The sequence below is a fragment of the Mustela erminea genome, chromosome 1 (genome assembly GCF_009829155.1).
Source record: "Mustela erminea isolate mMusErm1 chromosome 1, mMusErm1.Pri, whole genome shotgun sequence".
Lineage (NCBI taxonomy): Eukaryota > Metazoa > Chordata > Mammalia > Carnivora > Mustelidae > Mustela > Mustela erminea.
The window spans coordinates 138571584-138593204 of NC_045614.1; the positions used below are offsets into that span (position 1 = coordinate 138571584).

Genomic DNA, 21621 nt, shown 5'->3' on the forward strand with positions numbered 1-21621 from the left:
TGCAGACCCCTGCAGGGCTCAATCTCACAATCCTGAAATCACAACCTGAGCCAAAACCAAGAGTCAGATGCTAAACCAATTGTGCTACCCAGGTGCCCCAAAACCTTGCATTTTGAAGAAAGTTATTGTAAGTGTGAAATGCACATTTTAGCAAATGTATCTTAAATTTGTCCTCTTCAAGTCTAAAATAAGTAGCATGGCATTCAGAGTTTATTTAACTTTTTCTGTTTATTTAACTTTATTTAATTTTATAAATAAGTAATTCACTTAGGTGATTCAAAATATTTTTACAAATATCATACAGTTGAAATAGTTACACTGACATTCATAATATAAATAGGCCTATAATATTCCTTTAATATTTCTTTGTCTGATTTTGGTAGCAGTGTTGCCTTGGCCTTTAGACTTATTTGGGAAAGAGTCCCCAGTTATCAGCTGTTTAGAAAAGCCTGTATAAAATTAAGAACTTTTGTTCCTTGAAAGTTGGTAGAATTTACTTGAAAAAAAAATTTGGGGGGCGCCTGGGTGGCTCAGTGGGTTAAGCCACTGCCTTCGGCTCAGGTCATGATCTCAGGGTCCTGGGATCGAGTCCCGCATCGGGCTCTCTGCTCAGCAGGGAGCCTGCTTCCTTCTCTCTCTCTCTCTCTGCCTGCCTCTCAGTGTACTTGTAATTTCTCTCTGTCAAATAAATAAATAAAATCTTTAAAAAAAAAAAAAATTTGGTCTTTTCTCTGTGAGAAGACATTGATCCAATCTTTAGTAGTTATAGGACCATTTAATTGCTTTGAGTAAGTCTGGGTAAGATATTTTTCTAAAAGTATGTTTATTTAAGATTTCAAAGCTGTTAACAGCATCCACTTTTATTTTATTTTTTTACTCTTTATCTGTAGACATTGCCTCTCTTTCATTGCTTGTATTTTTCATTTGTGTTTTCTTTCATCTTCTGACCAAACTTGTCAAAGGTCTACTTTGTTAGTTTAAAAAAAAAAAAAAAATCAATGCTTTATTTTGCTTATCTTCTTTATCATCTTCTTGTTTTCTATTTCACTGATTGCCACTCTTATTTTTATTATTATTTTTTCTTCTATGTAGTTTGAGTTTGTTCTTTTGTTTTTATATCCCTATTTAAAGCTATACATCTCCCTCAAAACACCTCTTTGGCTGTGCCCCACAAATTTTGATAATATAGTTTTTTAATGTCATTCTTTAGTTATTTTACATTAATTTCAATTTCTACTTAAACTCCAAAGTTATTCTGCAGTATATTTTCATAAAACTGTGAATAAGACAAGGATGTCTGCATTATCCTTCTATTCAAGATTATATATAAAGTCCCAGCCAGTACATATGTGTCATGACCCAAGGATTATGAGTGATCCAACTGAGGCCCAATGGAAAAAAAGAGAAAAAAACAAGAAAAAGAAAAATCTAACAAAAGCTTTCAGGAAAAAGAATGAGTAGTTACCTTTAAATGAAAAAGGATTAGAGCTACAGTAGACTTCTCATTTGCAGCACTGAAAGCTAGAAGTCAGAGCATCTATAGTCTAAAAGAAAAGAACCCAATAATCTTACACTTAACTGAGATAAACTTATATCCATCAAGCTGAGAATTATTTTGTATTTCTAAGGAACATTTATAACACTTGATCATGTACACAACATAAAGGCAAGCTTAACAAATTCAAAAAGTTATTATAAACCTCATTATTTACTCAGAATACCCCCAAGTTAAATAAATAAGAAAGTAACTCCTTCCCCAAATAATTAACTACTCAGAAATTAAGAAATATACTCCTAGATAACCGTTTCAACAAAGAAAAAAATTAGAAATTATACAGTATTTAGACAGCACTGAAAAGGAGAATAATTCATATTAAAAATATGACATAGAGAAAATTTTACTTAAAGGAAAACTTATTCCCTTATATGATTTTATTATTAAATAAAAAAAAAGATGAGAAATAAAAGAACTAGGTACTCCCTTCAGAAGACTGCAAAATAAAAACATACAAACAAAAAGAAACTAGGAATAGGAAATTAACAAATAAAGAAGTAAAAAGTAATGTTATGGAAAATAAAAGTAATGAAAAACATAAAAAAATACAAAGGCTAATTCTTTGAAAAGACTAAAAAATAAAGGTTTTGCAAGATTGATAAATAATAAAAGATAAAACAAAAATAGACAAGATTAAAAATCAGAAACTAGGCCTAACCACAAATAGAGGAAATATTTAAGAGTAAGAGTATTTATGGGGCACTTGGGTGGCTCAGTTGTTGAGTGTCTGCCTTTGGCTCAAGTCATGATCCCGGAGTCCTGGGATCCAGCCCCACATCAGGCTCCCTGCTTGGCAGGAAGCCTGCTTCTCCCTCTCCTACTGTCCTGGTTGTGTTCCCTCTCTTGCTGCACCTCTCTCTGTCAAATAAATAAAATCTTTAAAAAATAAATACAGGGACACCTGGGTGGCTCAGTGGGTTAAGCTGCTGTCTTCAGCTCGGGTCATGATCCCAGGGTCCTGGGATCAAGTCCCACATCAGGCTCCTTGCTCAGCAGGGAGCCTACCTCTCTCTCTCTCTGCCGGCCTCTCTGCCTGCTTGTGTGCTTTCTCTCTCTCTCTTTCTGACAAATAAATAAATAAAATCTTTTTAAAAATAAATAAATAAATAAATAAAATAAAATAAAGTAAAACAAGAGTATTTATGATAGTCACTTAATTTTAGGCAAAACTCTGATAAAATTAGTGTTTCCTAATAAAGAAAAATTTATAAACCAATCTCGCTTATCAATATATACATACCAAATTTATAAATAAAATATAACCATGCAGGAAATGATATATTTAAAAACTAAATGACATACAGCTTATTCCATGAGACCAAAGATGCTTCAATATCAGGAAATTCAATAATACTAATCCATTTTACCAGTTGGTTAAAGGGGAAGACATACTATTAAAATGACAGATGCTGAAAGGTGTTTAACAAAATCCAAAAGCATTTCCTATAAAATATCTAAGTAAAATTGAAACAGAAGTAAAATAGTTAATTAGAAATAAATATTTGCCAAAAACATCAAATATAATCCCAAGTGGCAAAACACCAATAATTTCAATTAAGATCAGGAAGAAGATGTAGATGCTCAATGTCATCATCATTAATACAGTTTCAGTTCTTATGAATTTAAAAAGATATGAGCAAGACAAGAAAATAACAGAGATAAACACTGGAAAAACAGATGAACTCTTTTTCAGGGGTATTGGAGCAGGTAGTATAATTGTAAAACTAGAAAATTGAAGAGATACTAGTAAAAAACTACTAGCATTAATATGAGGACTTTATAAAGTTGGTGGATATAAGACAAATACATAATAATCAATAGTCTTTTTTTTATTCTGACAACAAGTACCAAGACTTCCAATCTTCTTCCATTCTCTTAATTAAAACTGCTCTTGTTCCTAAAGCCCTGAAAACTGATGCTGGACAACTTGAGGATGGTTTCAAAGAAACTGCCACAGAACTCATGTATACACAATCTTTGTGCCTGTTGCACTATGGACCATTCAAAAGGATCACCAGAGTTATTAAATTACAAACCAGAAAAACTCATCTGATTCCCACTGCTTGATCCCAATCTGTCTGAGGATGCTTCAAACCTGACATCTGAAAATCTTCTCACTGGCAGTACTGGAAACTCAGACACGGTTTGTAATTTGCTCCATCCACTAACCTATATTTTTCTTTTGTTCCCATGAAAGTGCTTCTTATTAATTATCTGATTGCTTGCTAAACAGAACAGTCTATATGATGGCTAACACCACCTGCTCCACAATTAAAGCCTTAAGTGACTCTCAAAATAGCATTACATTATTAAACATTGAAATAACTCATTCATAAAGCACTTCTCCAAAATAAAATGGCATTAGATATTATAACTGCTGCACAGGATGAACATGTGCCATCATAAAAACAGAATGCTATGTATATATTCCAGATTATCATAAAAATGTAACAGAATTGCTAAAAGATATAAATATTCAAACTGGCATTTTAAACAATCCCTCCCTCTCCTTTAATAATTGGTTAAATTCCTGGCCTGGAGGAGGATTTTAGTCAACTATCAAAGATCTCTTTATTGGGCTTCTTTTTCTCATAATACTTTTAATCATTTTTTTTTTCCAATGTTTCTCCACACAGTGCCAAGGCTCCTTCAGTGCCATAACTTCAAGCTGACAGATGATCCTTTCTACTCAAGAAGATTCATATAGGCTGTCTACCTTGGATTCAGCTGTCTCTGCCTTTCATAACTCCTATATCCCCAACTGACTAATGCTGACTCCTAGGTAGGGACATCTCTACGCCCGTATTCATCAGGAAAAAGTTACAGATGATAAAATCTTTCACCCTCAGCAACCTGAAAAATTTAAGGGTCAAAATTGTTCACAAGATAAATGATGAGGAGAACAAAGGCAAGAGAAAAGCACTAAAATATTCTCCTTAAACTGGCAGCCCTCTGATAAATCCCTGAGACTGCAGAGTGTGACATTCCTCAAGGAAGTCATGGCTGCCTTACCGTTGATGTTTCACTGAAGACTAAAGCAACCTTATCTTAATAATAGCAAGCCCTCCAACATCCTGGAGACCTTGCTTTTAACATGCACAAATTCCTTACAGACTATCCCTAACTCCTACTAACTAAAGGGTATAGAACCTGTTACTCCTCACAATCCCTATACAGCTCTTTCTACCCATGGTCCTGTCCCTGCGCTATAATAAAAACACCTTCCTATGCCAAAAAACAAACAAACAAACAAACATTAAGAGGCTGAAATAGAAAAAATATCCCATTTATAGTAGATGCAAAACCATGATAGTGATAAATTTAACAAGCATGACAAAGAAACATTCAAATAAAACTATGAAATCATTTGAAAACAAATTTAAAGAAATGAAAGGACATATTATATTCTTGAATGAGAAGATTTGATAATATTAAAAAGGCTATCACTAAAATGTCAATTCTCCAAAATTTACTATATAAATATAATGTAATTCCAGCTAGAATCCCCGATGGGATTAGAATTAAATGAATTGCCTTAATGTTTATGTGGAAGAATAACTGCTTGTGAATCTGTAATAAATGTATAAAGACTGGAGGAGAAAGAGTTTACTAGATAACTATTTAGAGTCTTTAGGTTAGAAGTAAATAAAGGATCTTAAAAAGTTCAAATCAAAGAATAACTCCAAACATATATTTAAAAAGTAAGAATGGTGGAGGGAGAAAAGACTTACCAGCTATGAGAATATGCTATTAAGTCACTACATTCGAATGAATATGTATTACTGGTATTTTAAATAAATTAGTGGAATAGAACAGAGAACACAGTAATCAATGTTATTAGCATATATAAAATTTTAACATACGACAGATGATAGTACTATTCAGTGGAAAGGATGGATTATTTAATATATAATACTGATACAACTGGTTATCCACTTGGAAAGAATAAAATTAGACCCCCACATCTCACACCATATGAAAAACACATCTTACGTGTATTAATGACTTAAATGTAGGAAAACTCAGGAGACTATCTGTACAATTTAAGAACGGGAGGCATATAACTTAAGTCTCATCACTCTAAATAGCAGAATGGGAAGGGAAGATAGTAAACACGGATCACAGACACAATTATTGACATAGTTACTAGTAATTAGGCATATTTGCAACAGAAACTAATTAAGGCAAGATTTTATTATGGCTAGTTGCTAACAACAGCAAAAAACAATTATCTTTTACCTAGTACTTCTTTTTGCAAGTCATGGCATCTGGTTTGCAAGTTTACTTCCTGTTGTTTGGATGTCTGAATCTGCTGAGACCTCAATGTGGCTGCATCTGACAATAATTTCAGATTTTTCATTTCCTCTTCAAGGCATGTCTTTTTTCTCTGGGACACTGTCAAACTTTTCTTTAGTATCTCTATTTCTGTAAGGAAGATTCAAAGTTTACAAATAGACAAAATTGAATCACAAATCATTTCTCCATAGAATGATTATTTCCTTTTAGAAAATTAATAGTTGAAAGTCAAGATGACTTTTCTGTCGGCATAGTGACACCTAACCAAAAAATTTAAATTTAGTAGTTATTCTGAAAAAAGAAATAAAAAGGATTATATTGCTAAATGATGCATGAAAACTTTTAGTAGTTCAGCCTTTAAATTGTAATAAATGGCAATCCATCTTGCTTCTCAAATACATAAATGAATAACACAATATCTGCATCATGTTCCAAGTTTTATTGAAATTGTTTTCTTGGCAACATGATTGAGAAAAGTAAATTTAAAATGTGCTAGCATGAGCTAGTTGGGTGGCATTTCTAGGAGAGGTAACTAGGGTACATTCTATACAAATTATGAAGAAAGGCAGTAGCGATGGAGAGGAATAAAAATATGCAGTGTGTAAAACTAATAAATTTATGGACAGAAAGTATTAGTTAATATATCTTAATGATTTTAATAATACTCTGTGCCTTCAAAATGAGACCAGAATTTCATTATAGCAATCACTTGTCATTATTCTATCTACCTAGATTAAACTTAATAAAAATATGCCTTCATAGCATTATGTAGATTTAAATGTACTAGTTTTATACAATTTTGTGAGAAATGCATGGAGCATACTATCCTTCAGAATAATTATCAAGCTCTCCTTTAATCAGTCTCCTCAGCACTACTGTCTTAAACCAGTATTAAAATATTTAAAGAACCACACAATAATGATAAAATACTATAAAATTTGTACAACCACAATTAATTTGAATTGATGAGGATATGGTCTACATGAAAATCTGAACAGTCTGCTTCTTCAGATAATTCACTTGGCATCCCCTTCCTTGGTTAGCTTATTCTGGGCCATGTGATGGGTTTAGCAAGTGACTGGGTATCAGATGAGTTTGACTTGGTCTTGAAACCACCATGGCAGAAATGGCAGCCACAGGAGCAATTGAAAACCAGAATCAGAGATCCATCAAACAGACATGGCAGCAGAGGCAATATGGCTGACAAGTGGTTATAGGAGAAGTAAAGTGGTAGGCAAGACAGAGTACAGAGAAGAGAACATGCCTTAAAGGATGGTGATGAATAGGATTAGGAATGTGGTCCAAGGAGAGAAAAGCAAAATATCTCTTGTGGGTGAAGAGTATGTCTAAAAGAAAACATGATCTTTAAGACAGATTTAGGGCATGAGCACAAGGGGTCTAGCATCTTCTTCACTTTTAACTATTGCTCAAAATGGAAAAGCTGGTGGAGTGACTGGGTTGCTCAGTTGGTTAAGCATTCATCTTTGGCTCAAGTCATGATCCTCGAGTCCCGGGATCAAGCCCCACGTTGGGCTCCCTGCTCAGTGGGGAGTCTGCTTCTCCCTCTGCCCCTTACTCCACTAATGTTCTCTCTCTCAAATAAATAAAATCTTGAAAAAAATGGAAAACCTGGAGAAATAACCTGACAGAGATCAAATAAGTAAGGTTCTACTATATTCTAATGAATGATTATTTATATGGGAATCTTTTTCCTAAGAAAAACTGTATGCTTCTAAATACTTATGGATATGCACCCATTTGTATAAGGAAAACTGCTAACCCACTAGTGCATAAGATTTTAAAAGAAGAGAGTTTTAAAAATATGGAGGTTGCAGTTTTTCTTCACACCTAAAAAGTCTTGGGTACTTCTGTATCCATAAAGGTGGCTCCTTATGCTGAATAAATTATATAATATCCTAATCATATCTATGTTTAAGTCAGAATGACACGGCAGAGGAGCCTGCACATGCTGTCACCTATTTTTCATTTGCCAGAATGATACTGCTTAGGTTAGCAGGCTGACTCTGTAAGTGTACACTATTCTCTGTCTCTAAAATAACTACTCATGTCAACATGACTTTCTATCTGACATTAAAAGAATAAGAATCTGCGATACAAATTTATTTGTGAAATATATTCTAACACATGGAAAAGTACAGCAAGATTTCCAAACTAACAGGAGCTGTTTCTAACATGAAATTAGGAGAGTAAACTCAATGAAGGTGAATTAACTCATCCTTGGCAAATTACACATCCCTTGTTTGGCAATCCTGCTGTCAAATATTCAATCCTACCTTCATCATTCTATAACTTCATAACTGTCAGCCATGTGTCCCAGTTTGGAGTTCAGAAGTTATGACCTTTACCAGGTTAACCTTTTCTGGTCATTGTACCCATCTTGTATTTCCCCTGTCTCGGCACCCCCATGAAGAAGGTTCTCCTAATCTCATTCACTTGGACTGCCACTGCTTATATGCTACCAGGGCCTAGAAATCTTGTCTGATGCAATCTGGAAGTGACCTAAATCTTCCTGGAACTTGCACCAATTTACACCATTTTATACTGCACTGATCATATGTTTACATATGACCTACTATTTGACTATAAATTATTTTAGGCCAGAGATAATACCTTGCTTACTTTTTTTATTACACCCATAATTTCTACCATGATGTCCTAGAAATAATAGCAGCTCACTACATACTTACCAAATGAGTAAATTCATTTCTGAAAAAAACTTCTAGATTTTGATATACTGGTTGAATATCCTGAATATTTTTTTACCCTTCATTTCATAGGCAAGCATTCTGAGCCCCAGATTATTTAATGTCAGACTAGATAAAAACACATAAACACATAAAAACACAGGCAATAAAAACACATAAGCAATTGTGTGTGTTTAATAGGCTATGCAAACAGGCCTATTCTATCCCCAATTTCTTCAATTTTATGAAAAATGTGGACTATATTTCTAAGACTAATTCAGAACTTGAATTTTAAAAGTTCAAGAGCTAGCCAGTCAAAAGTTACTTTGAGAATGGAAGCAAATTGATTATACACTTAAAATATTCTACATTTAGTGTGGTGATTCTACAATAAAGGATTTTTTCCTGAAATTTCTCTTATTAAAATAGATGTGCTTTGGTTTAAGAAAACCTAATCCATGAAGATTTGAACTTGAAAATCTTGATTACATAAAGAGAAAGCAACTCATTAGAGGGGTAAGTAATATTTCACTCATATCTGCTATTCAATAATAAACATACTTTGTCAGCAAGAAAATATTAAGCAATGCCTTTTCTAGGAATACTGTTTTGACTTTGATTTAAACCTAAATTTTAATGTGTAAATCTTTCAAAGTATCTTGAATAAAATTGTGCAATGTGTATGTGGTTCATGATATTTATTAATTTGTTAGGGCTGCTGTAACAAAGGACCATAGACTGGTGGCTTAAGCAACAGAGATTAATGTTTTTCACAGTTCTAGAGGCTAAGAAGTCTGAGATAAGGTATCAGCTGTGTTGGTATCTTCTGAGGACCACAAAGGACAGAGCTGTTCCAGGCCTCTCTTCTTGGATTGTAAATGACTCTTCCTTCTGTGGGTGTCTGTTTCCAAATTTCTTCTTTTTTATAAAGAACACCAATCACAATAGATTAGAGCCCACCCACTTACATTTATTTCTTTAAAGACCCTAACTCCAAATACAGTTATATTCTGAGGGATTGTGACTTCAATATATGAATTTGGGGAAGTGACAAAATCCAGCCAATAACACTATATTTTAGAATATTTATTGACATGTATATTGTGATTATAAATATGCCAAAAATAAATGAGCATGTGATGATGTACTAAAGATAAACTGGGAAAATGAAAGCAACTGTGTTAGGACAAAGGAATTAGGATTATGAATTAGGAGGTTATTTTACTTTTATAAAAATGTTTCATTTTTTTATGTCAACTTTTCAACTGAAGAACTATGCCATGCATAATCAAATCACCCCATGAGGACATATCCATGTAGATCACAAATAAAAGCTGGTATTTTTTTAAAAAGTATTTATCATTTAAAATGCTTGTAATATCGTCAAAGTATAAAGCTAATACAGGTTTTTAGATTTAGAATAAATATTATATAATGTTAGCTAATGAAAGTACAATTACTAGTATTAGTCTTATACAATCAATTTACCTTGATAAGATTTTTCTGTTGTTCTATTAGCCATGTGGACTTAAAATTATTTTAGGTCATTATGTTTTTAAGAAACCTCTATGATTTCAGACATTCTAATAGATGTGTTTTTCATTTCATTATAATTTGCATTTCCCTAAATGGTTAATGATTTTAAACAATTTTTCACGTGCTTTTTTCCACCTATATATACTTTTTTGATCAAATTTTTCCTGACATATTTTGCCCATTTCCTAATTAGTCTGTTTATTTAAAATGTAGAGTTTTGAGAGTTTTTCATGTATTCCAGATTAAAGTCCTTTGGCTGATCCACGAATATCTTCTCCTAATCTGTAACTTGCCTTTTCATCCTCTTAACAGGGTCTTTTACAGAGCAAAATTTAATTTTGTTGAGGTTCTATTTATCAAGTTTTCCTTTTATGTATCGTGCTTTTAGTTCAAGTCTGAGAATCTTAGGTCCCAAAGATTTTCTAGCTGTCCTTCCTCCAACTGAATGGCTTACTTACCTTCATCAAAAATCAGTTTAGCATACTTACATGGGTCTAAATTTATATATAAATACATTTAATATATTAATTATATACTAATAAATATGTTTATCAGATAAAGGGCTAGTATCCAAAACCTATAAAGAACTTATCAAACTCAACACCCAAAGAACAAAAAATACAGTCAAGAAATGAGCAGAAGACATGAACAGATATTTCTCCAAACAAGACATCCAAATGGCCAACAGACACATGAAAAAATGCTCAACATCACTCAGCATTAAGGAAATACAAATCAAAACCACAATGAGATACCACCTCACTCCAGTCAGAATAGCTAAAATTAACAAGTCAGGAAATGATAAGTGTTGTCAAGGATATGGAGAAACGGGAACCCTCCCTATACACTGTTGATGGGAATACAAGCTGGTACAGCTACTCTAGAAAACAGTATGGAGGTTCTACAAAAAGTTGGAAATAGATCTACCCTAAGACCCAGCAATTGCACTACTGGGTATTTACCCCAAAGACACAAATGTAGGGACCCGAAGGGGCACCTGCACCCCATTGTTTTTAGAAGCAATGTCCACAATAGCCAAACTATGGAAAGAGCCAAGATGTCCATCGACAGATGAATGCATAAAATAGATGTGATATATATATATATATATATATATATATATATACACACACACACACACACACACATACATACATACATACATACATACAATGGAATCCTACTCCGCCATCAGAAAAATGAAATCTTGGGGCATCTGGGTGGTTCAGTGGATTAAAGCCTCTGCCTTCGGCTCAGGTCATGATCCCAGGGTCCTGGGATGGAGGCCCACATCGGGCTCTCTGCTCAGTGGGGATACTGCTTCCTCCTCTCTCTCTGCCTGCTTCTCTGCCTACTTGTGATCTCCATCTGTCAAATAAATAAATAAATAAAATCCTTAAAAAAAAAAGAGAAAAATGAAATCTTGCCATTTCCAATGATGTGGATGGAACTAGAAAGTATTATGCTAAATGAAATAAGTCAATCAGAGAAAGACGAGTATCATATGATCTCACTGATATGCAGAATTTAAGAAACAAAACAGAGGATCACAGGGGAAGAGAAGAGAAAATGAAACAAGACAAACCAGAGGGGAAGACAAACCATAAGAGACTCTTAATCATAGGAAACAGCCCGAAGAATACTGGAGGGAGGCAGATGGAGGCATGGGGTAAATGGGTGATGGACATTAAAGAAGGCATGTGATGTAATGAGCACTAGGTATTACATAAGACTGATGAATCACTGACCTCTACCTCTGAAACCAATAATACATTATATATTAATTAATTGAATTTAAATTTTAAAAAAAATTAAATAAATAAATAAATGGAATACCACACCATAAAAAATCAGTGCAGCATATTCATGTGGGTCTAAATTTATATATATAAATATATTTAATGTATTAGTTATATATGAACAAATTTATTTAAACTATAAGAACATTAATTTTCTTCCCTTGTTTTAAGGCTACAAGGCTGCCACCAGGAACACTTCTTTAGGATAAATGTGTGGACATACGTTTTTACTTGCGGGGAGGTGGGGCATAAATACCAAAGAGAAGAATTTCAAGGCTATAATATTTTATACTTGAACCAATCTGCATAAGAGTTTCAGTTGCTTTCCTTCCTCACCAGCATTTATTGTTTTAAAACTTTTTCATTTTAGCCAATTTAGGGGGAAGGTACTCTTGACATTTACATTTTGAACAGTAACACTGAGTGCTTTTTCATGTCCTTATTGGTCATTTGTACATGTTTCCTTATGAAGTGTCTGTTCAAATCTTTTGGCCATTTTTGATTGGATTTTTTTGTCCTATTATTACTGATTTGTTGGTGTTCTTTATGTAGGCTGGACAGCAGTTTTTTGTCACATATTTTTAAAAAATATTTCTTCTGTCTGTGGCTGACCTATTCGTTTTCTTAATGGCATCTTTTGATGAATAAGTTTTTAATTTTGATAAAGTTTAACACATCAATTTTTGGTCTTTTTCTTACTTCTTTGCCCTACCCAAGAAACCTTCGCTTACTACCAATTCATGAAGACATTTTGCTCTATTTCTTTGATATTTTTAGCATTTATATTTAGTTCTATGATTTAGCTTGAATTAATCTCATGTACAATGTAATGTAGGTCTTGAGGTATATTTTCCCATATAGGTATTCAGTTGTTCTATTACGATTTGTTGAAAGACTTTCTTTCTCCCACTGGATTATTTTAGCACATCTGTCAAAAGTGAAATAATCATACAAATAGGATCATTTACCTGGCTATTTTATTCCACTGATCTATTGATGATCCAGATGCCATAATACATAATAAATCTTAGAGACAGGTGACATTAATTCTCCACTGTTTGGAGACCTTTAGAAAAGTTACTTTTTAGTTTATTTATTATCTTTTTAGCTTTATCTTTTTGTATTTATTGGTTAGTCATTGCTTTATGAGTTATATATCCTTTTTAGTCTACATATAATATATATTGCATCATATCACATAAAATACAAAAGAAGTGCAACCATTTGCATCTATTTACTCCTTCCCTCTATCCTTTATGTTCTAGCTGTCATAAGTTAAATCATACTTTATAAAACCCACATATAATAATTCCTACTTTAAATAAGAATATACAATTTTTTTAATTAGAAGGAAAAAAGACTTTAATAATACTTACCCATATTTATCACTTATACTACATTTAATCCATTACAAGGGCCCTGGGGTTCTGTTCACTTCTTTTCAATGTTTATCTCTCTTCTTCAAAATCAATAATTTCTACTGATCTATCTTAAATTCACTGGTTATTTTTTCTATAATCACAATATGCTATAGAAGTCTATCTAGTAAACTTTTATTTCAGATATTATATTTTCCCATTCTTGAATATCTAATTTTTAATAGTTTCCTGCTGAGATATTCTATCTTTTCATTCATACTAGCTTATTTACCTTTATATCACTGAATATAATTAATAGGTAATTTGAAATCTTGATTAGTTATTTCTATCATCTGGATCAACTCAGGGTAGGTCTCTGCTTACTATCTAATCTCTTGAGTATGGGCCATGTTTTCTTGCTTCTTCCCAGATAAAAAAAATTGGGGGTTATATCCTGAACATTGAGGATGTTATGTTATGGAGACCCTGAATTCTGTTATTTTCCTCTAAAGGGTAGTTATTTTGACATTGTTTTATTTTAATACACAGTTAACTTGGCTGAACTCTATCTGTAAAATATATCTCCCCTTGGACAAACAGCAGTGAAAATATCAATTATCTTGGTCTTTGATGGGCTGTTTTAAGTCTTCCCTGTGCACATGTATTTCAGGAATAGGCCAAAGATTAGAAAGAGCTTATATGCAAACTCTGAGCTCTCCCTCTCTGATCATCTCTTTTCTGGAAAATTCTTGCTCAGAGGCTGCCTTAATCTGTGTTCTCCAATCTTCAAGCCAAAAGACTATAGATTTCTATCAGAGTTTTAGCTTTCTGGCATGGAACACACTGTACCTGCCCTCAATCTAATAGCCTTAAACAAAAAAACAAAAAATAAAAACAAAACCCTAAGGAATTCACCCAGTTCCATTTTCTTCTTTTAACAAAAAAGAAAAAAAAATTCATAGCCTTTTAGAAAAATGCCTCAGCTTTAGGTTCATAGAAAACTTAAGCAGAAAGTACAGAGCATTTCCATATAACCTCTGTCTCCACACATGAATAGCCTCTCCTATCATCAAAATCCTGCACCACAGTGTGACATTTCTTACAATCAATGAACCTATAACTCACATATCACGATTCCCCCCAAATCCTTAGTTTATGTTAGGATTCACTCTTGGTGTTTACATTCTATGGGTTTTGACAAATGTATAATGACATGTATCCACCATTATAGTATCATACAAAGTATTTTCATTGCTCTAAGAATCTCCCATGCTCAACATATTCACCCTTCCCTCACACCCTGGCAAAAACAGATTCTTTACTATATCTATAGTTTTACCCTTTTGAGAATGTCATTTATTTGGAATCATATATTATGTAGCCTTTTCAGATGGCTTCTTTCACTTAGTAATATGACTTCTTTCAATATTTGACATTCCCTCTGTTATGTGCTTGACTTTGGTCACTCTCCAGTGTTTTTAAGTAGCTATTCTATCCAGAATTTATCAGTTATTTGAGGGAATGCTGATCCAACATTACATACTAAATCAAGAACAGAAGAAAAAGTTTTAAAATACAAATTGGCACATCTAAGGGTAATAAACAGACTTCTGGTCACAGCTCAAGATAGATGTATCTGGTTTATTTTAGATCAGCCTATAATTATTGAATTTTAGGATTCAAAGAAGTCATAATGACCAGCTAGTTTACCAACCCCAACAAATTCAAAAGTTGATCATAAGTCCCATCACATAAAATGAAGTATAAGTATTATCTCGTTACTTATGTACCATATAGCAAAGAAAAAAAAAGATGACTACATTCTAAATATACACAACAAACCTGTAAAGGCTGTTTCACTTATGGATTTAATTTGTAGAAAAACTTCTCCTTTCAGTGAAGTCCAGTTTTGAAAATTATCATATACTTCATTTTTAATACTGGTTAGCTCCCTTTTAGTAAAAGTAAGTAATGAAAGAGTCTTATTCCAGAAATATTTGTACTCCACCAATCTTTGACTGTAAAACAGTTTAAAAAAATTAGGCATTTTTAAAAGAGCAAGGATAACAACAAATATTTCTTTGAAAAAAATGGTTTTCTTTGAAAAATGGTTTGAGAATGACCATATAACCTACTGTCTAAATGGAGACAATTTTGAACATAAAAGGAGGTGTTATTTGTATTCTTCGAGATGACAGATATAAACTGGGAATATCCCGGGAAAATATGGTCACCCCAACTCATTTTCATTATTTTAACTATAAAGACAGCTAACTTTTCCATACACATTAATTCAATTAATGTTTTAAATTCATTAACAGTAAATACTTAGTGAAGAAAATTAGGTCAAAGTGACATAACCACAGAGACAAAATGAGAATCTCAGATGCATAGACAGTATTCTTGCTATATACCATGGTTCTCCATGCTGTATAAAACCTGGGGTAACAATATTGAATACCTTTTAAAGTGATTGATACAGTGCTTATGCTTCATGAAATGTCACAGTTCAAAGTAATCGCAGATTTTTTGCAATCTCAGTGATTTTATTACTTCAGATGTCCTGGCTATAATTTACCTAATAGTCAAAAAAGATTCAGGCATAAATCTGGGAGTTATTAGCAAAAAAAGTGGTGACTGAAGCCACAGAATTGTAATTATTTGGTTAATAATTATCTTCCTGGGGGCACCTGGGTGGCTCAGTTGTTAGTCATCTGCCTTCGGCTCACGTCATGATCCCCGGGATCCTGGGATCAAGCCCTATATCAGGCTCCCTGCTCAGAGGGAAGCCTGCTTCTCCCTCTCCTGCTTCCCCTGCTTGTGTTTCCTCTCTCACTGTCTCTCTCTGTCAAATAAATGGATAAAATCTTTTAAAAAATAAAGATAATAATCATCTTCCTGGATGGACTGAATCTATGATGCAGAGACTAAATCTGTCTTATTTACCACAAGTTTCCCAAACACCTAGCACAGTATTACCACACAGTATATGCTCAACAAATATTGATGAATGAATAAATGAGTAAAAATAATAGATCACCCAGGTGGAGGAATGAAGAAACGAGAAGGGCTGAGGATAAAACACTGGACAACACTAACGTTTATGGGACTAAAACAGAAAAGAATGCCTCAAAAAAGACTAGGGAGTAAAAGAGAAGAAAAACCAAAAGAATAATATCTGAAATCCAGGAAATACAAAAATTTAAACAACAAAGTAGTGGTCAGTGTTTAAACCTTCAGATAAATGCTGAACAGAGTCCACTGTATCTGGTATTAAGGAAGCCTCTGGTGATCTCAGAGAGAGGCATTAGGTAGGAAAGACAGGGCAAAAAAGTGGAAGTGACAAAACAGGTGATACCAGCAGTCAAGTACCTTGACTTAAGTGGCAAGAAGAGAAGGAGGAAAATGCAGAGTAGAATGGTTTGTTAAGATAGGAGATACCTAAGCGTGCACACAACTGAGTAACAATACATGTACAGTCAGAGGCTAAAAACACAGACAAGAGATACAGTGAATTTCTTGTGAAGTCCTAGAAAAGACAGAGATAGGGTAGAGGCTGAAAGAGTAGCCTTTGTCAGGAAAAAGGGTGGTGTCATTCTATTGGTAACTAAGGTCCATCTGAGTGATCAGAAGTCACAGGGGATGCCTCACTCAGCATGCAGAGCTGGAAGCTAAGAGATGCTAAAACTGGTAAGACAGGGAGAGAAGAGCTATGAACTAAGTCAAGGTCAAGGGGCTAATGGTTTGGTGTAAGGCAGGTACTGAAAATAAGCCATGTGGATGGGGGTCAGGGCTTACAAGGATATTTAACAGGAAAAAAAGACTGGATGTATATGCAGGTGCTTTTGTAAGAAGACAGGCAGAAAACGGAAAATTCAAGCTTTTAGCCATAAGAAGATCCATGTTCTGTGGAGCCTAAATCTTATACGACTAGTGGTGAGTGGAAGGAGAGCTTTCTTGAAAAACAGAATACAAGAATGATATCTACATGAGTCACCTGAGTGGCTCAGCTGGGTTGAGCTAAATGACTGATTTGATTTAGGCTTAGATCATGATCTCAGGGTTGTGAGATTGAGCCCCACCTCTGGTCCCACACTAGGTGTGGAGCCTACAAGATTCTCTCCCCCTGTCCCTCTGCACCCCTACTCTCTCTCTCTCAAAAAAAAAAAAAAAAAAAAAAAAAAGATGTCTATAAATTGGTTTAAAACTGTGCAATTATCCATAGAATGAGAAAAATCATTACACATAAAAATTTTAATGTTGATGAATTCCACTAATATCACAAAATATAGGAAAATAATATAACTTCCTAATAAGTAACAGCTCTATAATACCTTTTATTTTTTAAAGATTTTATTTATTTATTTTTAGAGAGTGAGCCTGGGTACCATGCACGAGTGGGGGTAGTGGGAGGGGGAGAAGGAAAGAATCTAGAGCAGACTCTGTGCTGGGTACAGAGCCCAACTTAACCAGCTTAACCTATTTGAGCCACCCAGGCATCCTATTTGCAATTTTAGTATTCATGCTCTTGTTCATATGAGAACCATTTTATATAATACTTTATGTGGAGAAAATATAAAAATTATGTACCTTTTCATCTACCATAGCCATTAGTTTTTTATAATTCATAATTTTGAAATTCTTTCAGCTTTATAGTTCACTATTGATAACACTATGTAAATATTATACATTGTCCAATTTGGAAAAAACTTATCAAATTTCTTTATATGATTATAAGATTAGGAACATTTCAAGTGTTTTAGAAAATAACTAGGCGGGGCGCCTGGGTAGCTCAGTGGGTTAAGGCCCTGTCTTCAGCTCAGGTCATGATCTCGGGGTCCTGGGATCGAGCCCCGCATCGGGCTCTCTGTTCAGCAGGGAGCCTGCTTCCCACCTCCTCTGCCTGCCTCTCTGCCTACTTGTGATCTTTCTCTGTCAAATAAATAAATAAAATCTGAAAAAAAAAAATAAAGAAAGAAAGAAAGAGGAAGGAAGGAAGGAAGAAAATGACTAGGCTTAAATTGACTTTGAAATGAGGAAGCTCATAAACTAATCTATCTTAGATGCCCTTGACTTGGTATGATTTTTATGTTGTATTCAGAAATAGTAGCTTTTGTAAATCAGCAAGACACTTAAATCTTTCTTCAATGTATTTGAATAATTAACTTCATTTCAGTAAATGGATTATGAAATAATCCATTGAAATGGATTATGAAATAATCCATTCAATATTTAATTGAAAATATTTCTTTCTCTTAATGAATTCACCTGTAATATAATCTGAAAAAAGTTATAATATTTTGTCAAAATAATTTCTATGCTTAAATTAATCTTCATTGTTTTTATTCCATTAATTTTTTTAAAATTCACATACACCCAAATTTTTCATTTGCGATATCTTGCTTGTATTATTAAAACATTTTAAAATGTCTTTCCAAATGGCAACTTTAATAGTGTATTCCCAACTCAATTTTCCCTTACTCAGATTCACAAAATGCTTGTGACTACTCCACTGGCACACCAACATCAGAAGTTTAAGAAAGGGGAAATCAGACTGGAAAAAGAAAGAATTTTAACCAATTACAATTAGGTCATCTTACTATTGCTAGGGGCCCTCTGAGAACCTTAAAAGGAGCTGCCGAGTGAAGAGGTCTGAAATTTGAGCATCATTTAATTCACAGTAAAGGATGTGTTTATAACATTGATTTCCTTTGTGAAATATGAAGGAAGATACATAGCTGCAGAGAGATGAGTAGTCTAAGCAGAAGAGTGAGGAGTTAGAATAGTATTGGAGGAACTAAAGGCCTGGTGGTTTTGTAAGTATGAAGACTGAAAGTTGTAAGGGTAATGACAACTAAATGAGCAGGGGTAAAAGGAGTTGGAATATTGGAAACTCCTCTAGACAGAAACATCCTCCACATAGAAAATCTGAAAGAATACACACGAACACACACACACACACACACACACACACACACACACACACACCCCAAACAGGTTGATGAACAAACAGGTTCATCAATGTCACAGGACAGAGGATATATGATCCATATGCAAAAATCAGTGTTATGACTATATACTAATGGTAGTCAATCACAAAAATAAAATTAAGAAAATGTCCAACTCATAATAACATCAACAATAATAAAATACTTAGAAATAATTTATAAACGGAGTGCAAGACTTATACAGGCATAACTTGGAGACATTGCAGGTTTGGTTCCAGACCATCACAATAAAGCAAACTTCACAATAAAGTGAATCAAATGAATTGTTTGGTTTTCTAGTGCATATAAAAGTTACATTTAGGGGCGCCTGGGTGATTCAGTTGTTTTAAGCACCTGCCTTCGGCTCAGGTCATGATTCCAGGATCCTGGTATAGAGCCCCACATTGGGCTCCCTGCTTGCAGGAAACCTGCTTCTCACTTTCTTCCCTGGTTGTGCTTTCTCTCACCATTTCTCTCTCAAATAAAGTCTTTTTAAAAATTAGTTAAAAGGGGCGCCTGGGTTGCTCAGTCATTAAGCATCTGTCTTCAGGTCAGGTCTTGATCCCAGGGTCCTCGGATTGAGCCCCGCATCCAGCTCCTTTCTCAGCAGGAAGCCTGCTACTCCCTCTCCCTCTCCCCCTGCTTCTGTTCCCTGTCTCACTGTGTCTCTCTCTGTCAAATAAATGCATAAAATCTTTTAAAAATTATGTTTACACTATAGTCTATTAAGTGTGCAGAAGTATCATGTCTTTAAAAACAATGTATATATCTTAATTAAAAGTACTTTACTGCTAAAAAATGCTATCATATGCATTTTCAGTGAGTCACAATCTTTTTGCTGGTGCAGGGTGCTGCCTCCATGTTGATGGCCTGCTAACAGATCAGGGTGATGGCTGCTGAAGGTTTGGGATGATTGCAGCAGTATCTTTTTTTTTTTTAATGGTGCAAAAAGGTGATTTTTGTGTTCTTTTTTGAAAAAAAGGGTGATTTATTAAAGCATGGGGACAGGACCAGTAGGCAAAAAGAGCTGCTGCCGTGGGGTTTTGAGGATGACTGATTATACATTTGGGAGTTGGAGGAGGTAAGTAAAAAGGAAGTTTTCCAAAAGGACTTTAATATGCTAAAGAGGACATAAAATAAGACAGCAATGAAGTCTGCCATGCCAATTGACCCTTCTTTTCACAAATGATTTCTCTGTAGCACGCAATGCTGTTGATAGCATTTTACCCATAGCAGAACTTCTTTCAAAATTTGAGTCAATCCCCTCAAATCATGCCCATCATTTTAGCAACTAATTTTATATAATATTCTAAATCTTTTTTGTCATTTCAACAATCTTCCAAGCATCTTCACCAAGAGTAGTTTCCAACCCAAGAAGCCAGTTTCTTTGCTCATCCATATGAAGCAACTCATCTACTAAAGTTTTATCTTGAGATTATAGCGATTCAGTCTTATATTTAGGTTCCACTTCTAACTCTAGTTCTCTTGCTTTGTCCAGCACTCCAGTTACTTCTTTCTGAAGTCCTGAACTTCTCAAAGTCATCCATGAAGTTTGGAATCAACTTCTTGTAAACGCCTGTTCATGTTTATATTTTGACCTCTTCCCGTGAATCGCAAATGTTCTTAATGGCATCTTAATCTTTCCCCTGAAAATTTTCAGTTTATTTTTCCCAAACCCATCAAAGCAATCACAATCTATGGCAGCCAGAGCCTTACAAAATGTATTTCTTAAGTAATAAGACTTAAAAGTCAAAATTACTCCTTGATCCATGGGCTCCAGAATGGATGGCATGAAAACATTAATCTAATTGTACACGTCCATTAGCGCTCTTAGATGACTGGGTGCATTGTCAATGAGCAGTCATATTTTGAAAGGAATATTTTTTTCTGAGCCGTAAGTATCAACAATAGGCTTAAAATATTTAGTAAACCATATTATATACATATTTGTATATAATACATATTTGTATATATACATATTATATACATATTACATACAATATGTATATACATATTGTATATACATATTGTATATAATATATAATACATATTTGTATATATACATATTATATACATATTGTATATAAAATATGTATATAATATATAATATGTATATACATATTGTATACAATATGTATATAATGCAAATACAAATAATTTGCATATAATACAAATATGTATTATATACAAATTGCATATAATACAAATATGTATATAATATGTATATATACAAATATGTATATATATGTATATAATTTCATCCAGGCTTTGTTGTTCCATTTCTAGAGTACAAGCAGAATAGATTAAACATTAAGCATACTTCTTAAGGGCTCTTGAATTTTCAAAATTATAAATGAGCATTGGCTTCAACTTAAAATCACCAGC

At 33.7% G+C, this 21621-nt stretch overlaps 1 protein-coding gene across 2 annotated transcripts in view; it reads right to left on the reverse strand.

The window, feature by feature from the left end:
- Positions 1 to 21621, reverse strand: part of LEKR1 (leucine, glutamate and lysine rich 1) — a 183687-nt gene that overhangs the window by 82930 nt on the left and 79136 nt on the right. For both annotated transcript variants that reach the window (XM_032343951.1, XM_032343960.1), the window contains exons 5-6: positions 15092 to 15267; positions 5795 to 5980 (exon numbers count right to left, since the gene is read on the reverse strand). In XM_032343951.1, coding sequence (XP_032199842.1) covers positions 5795 to 5980; positions 15092 to 15267 — 362 coding nt within the window. The remainder of the gene's footprint in view (positions 1 to 5794; positions 5981 to 15091; positions 15268 to 21621) is intronic.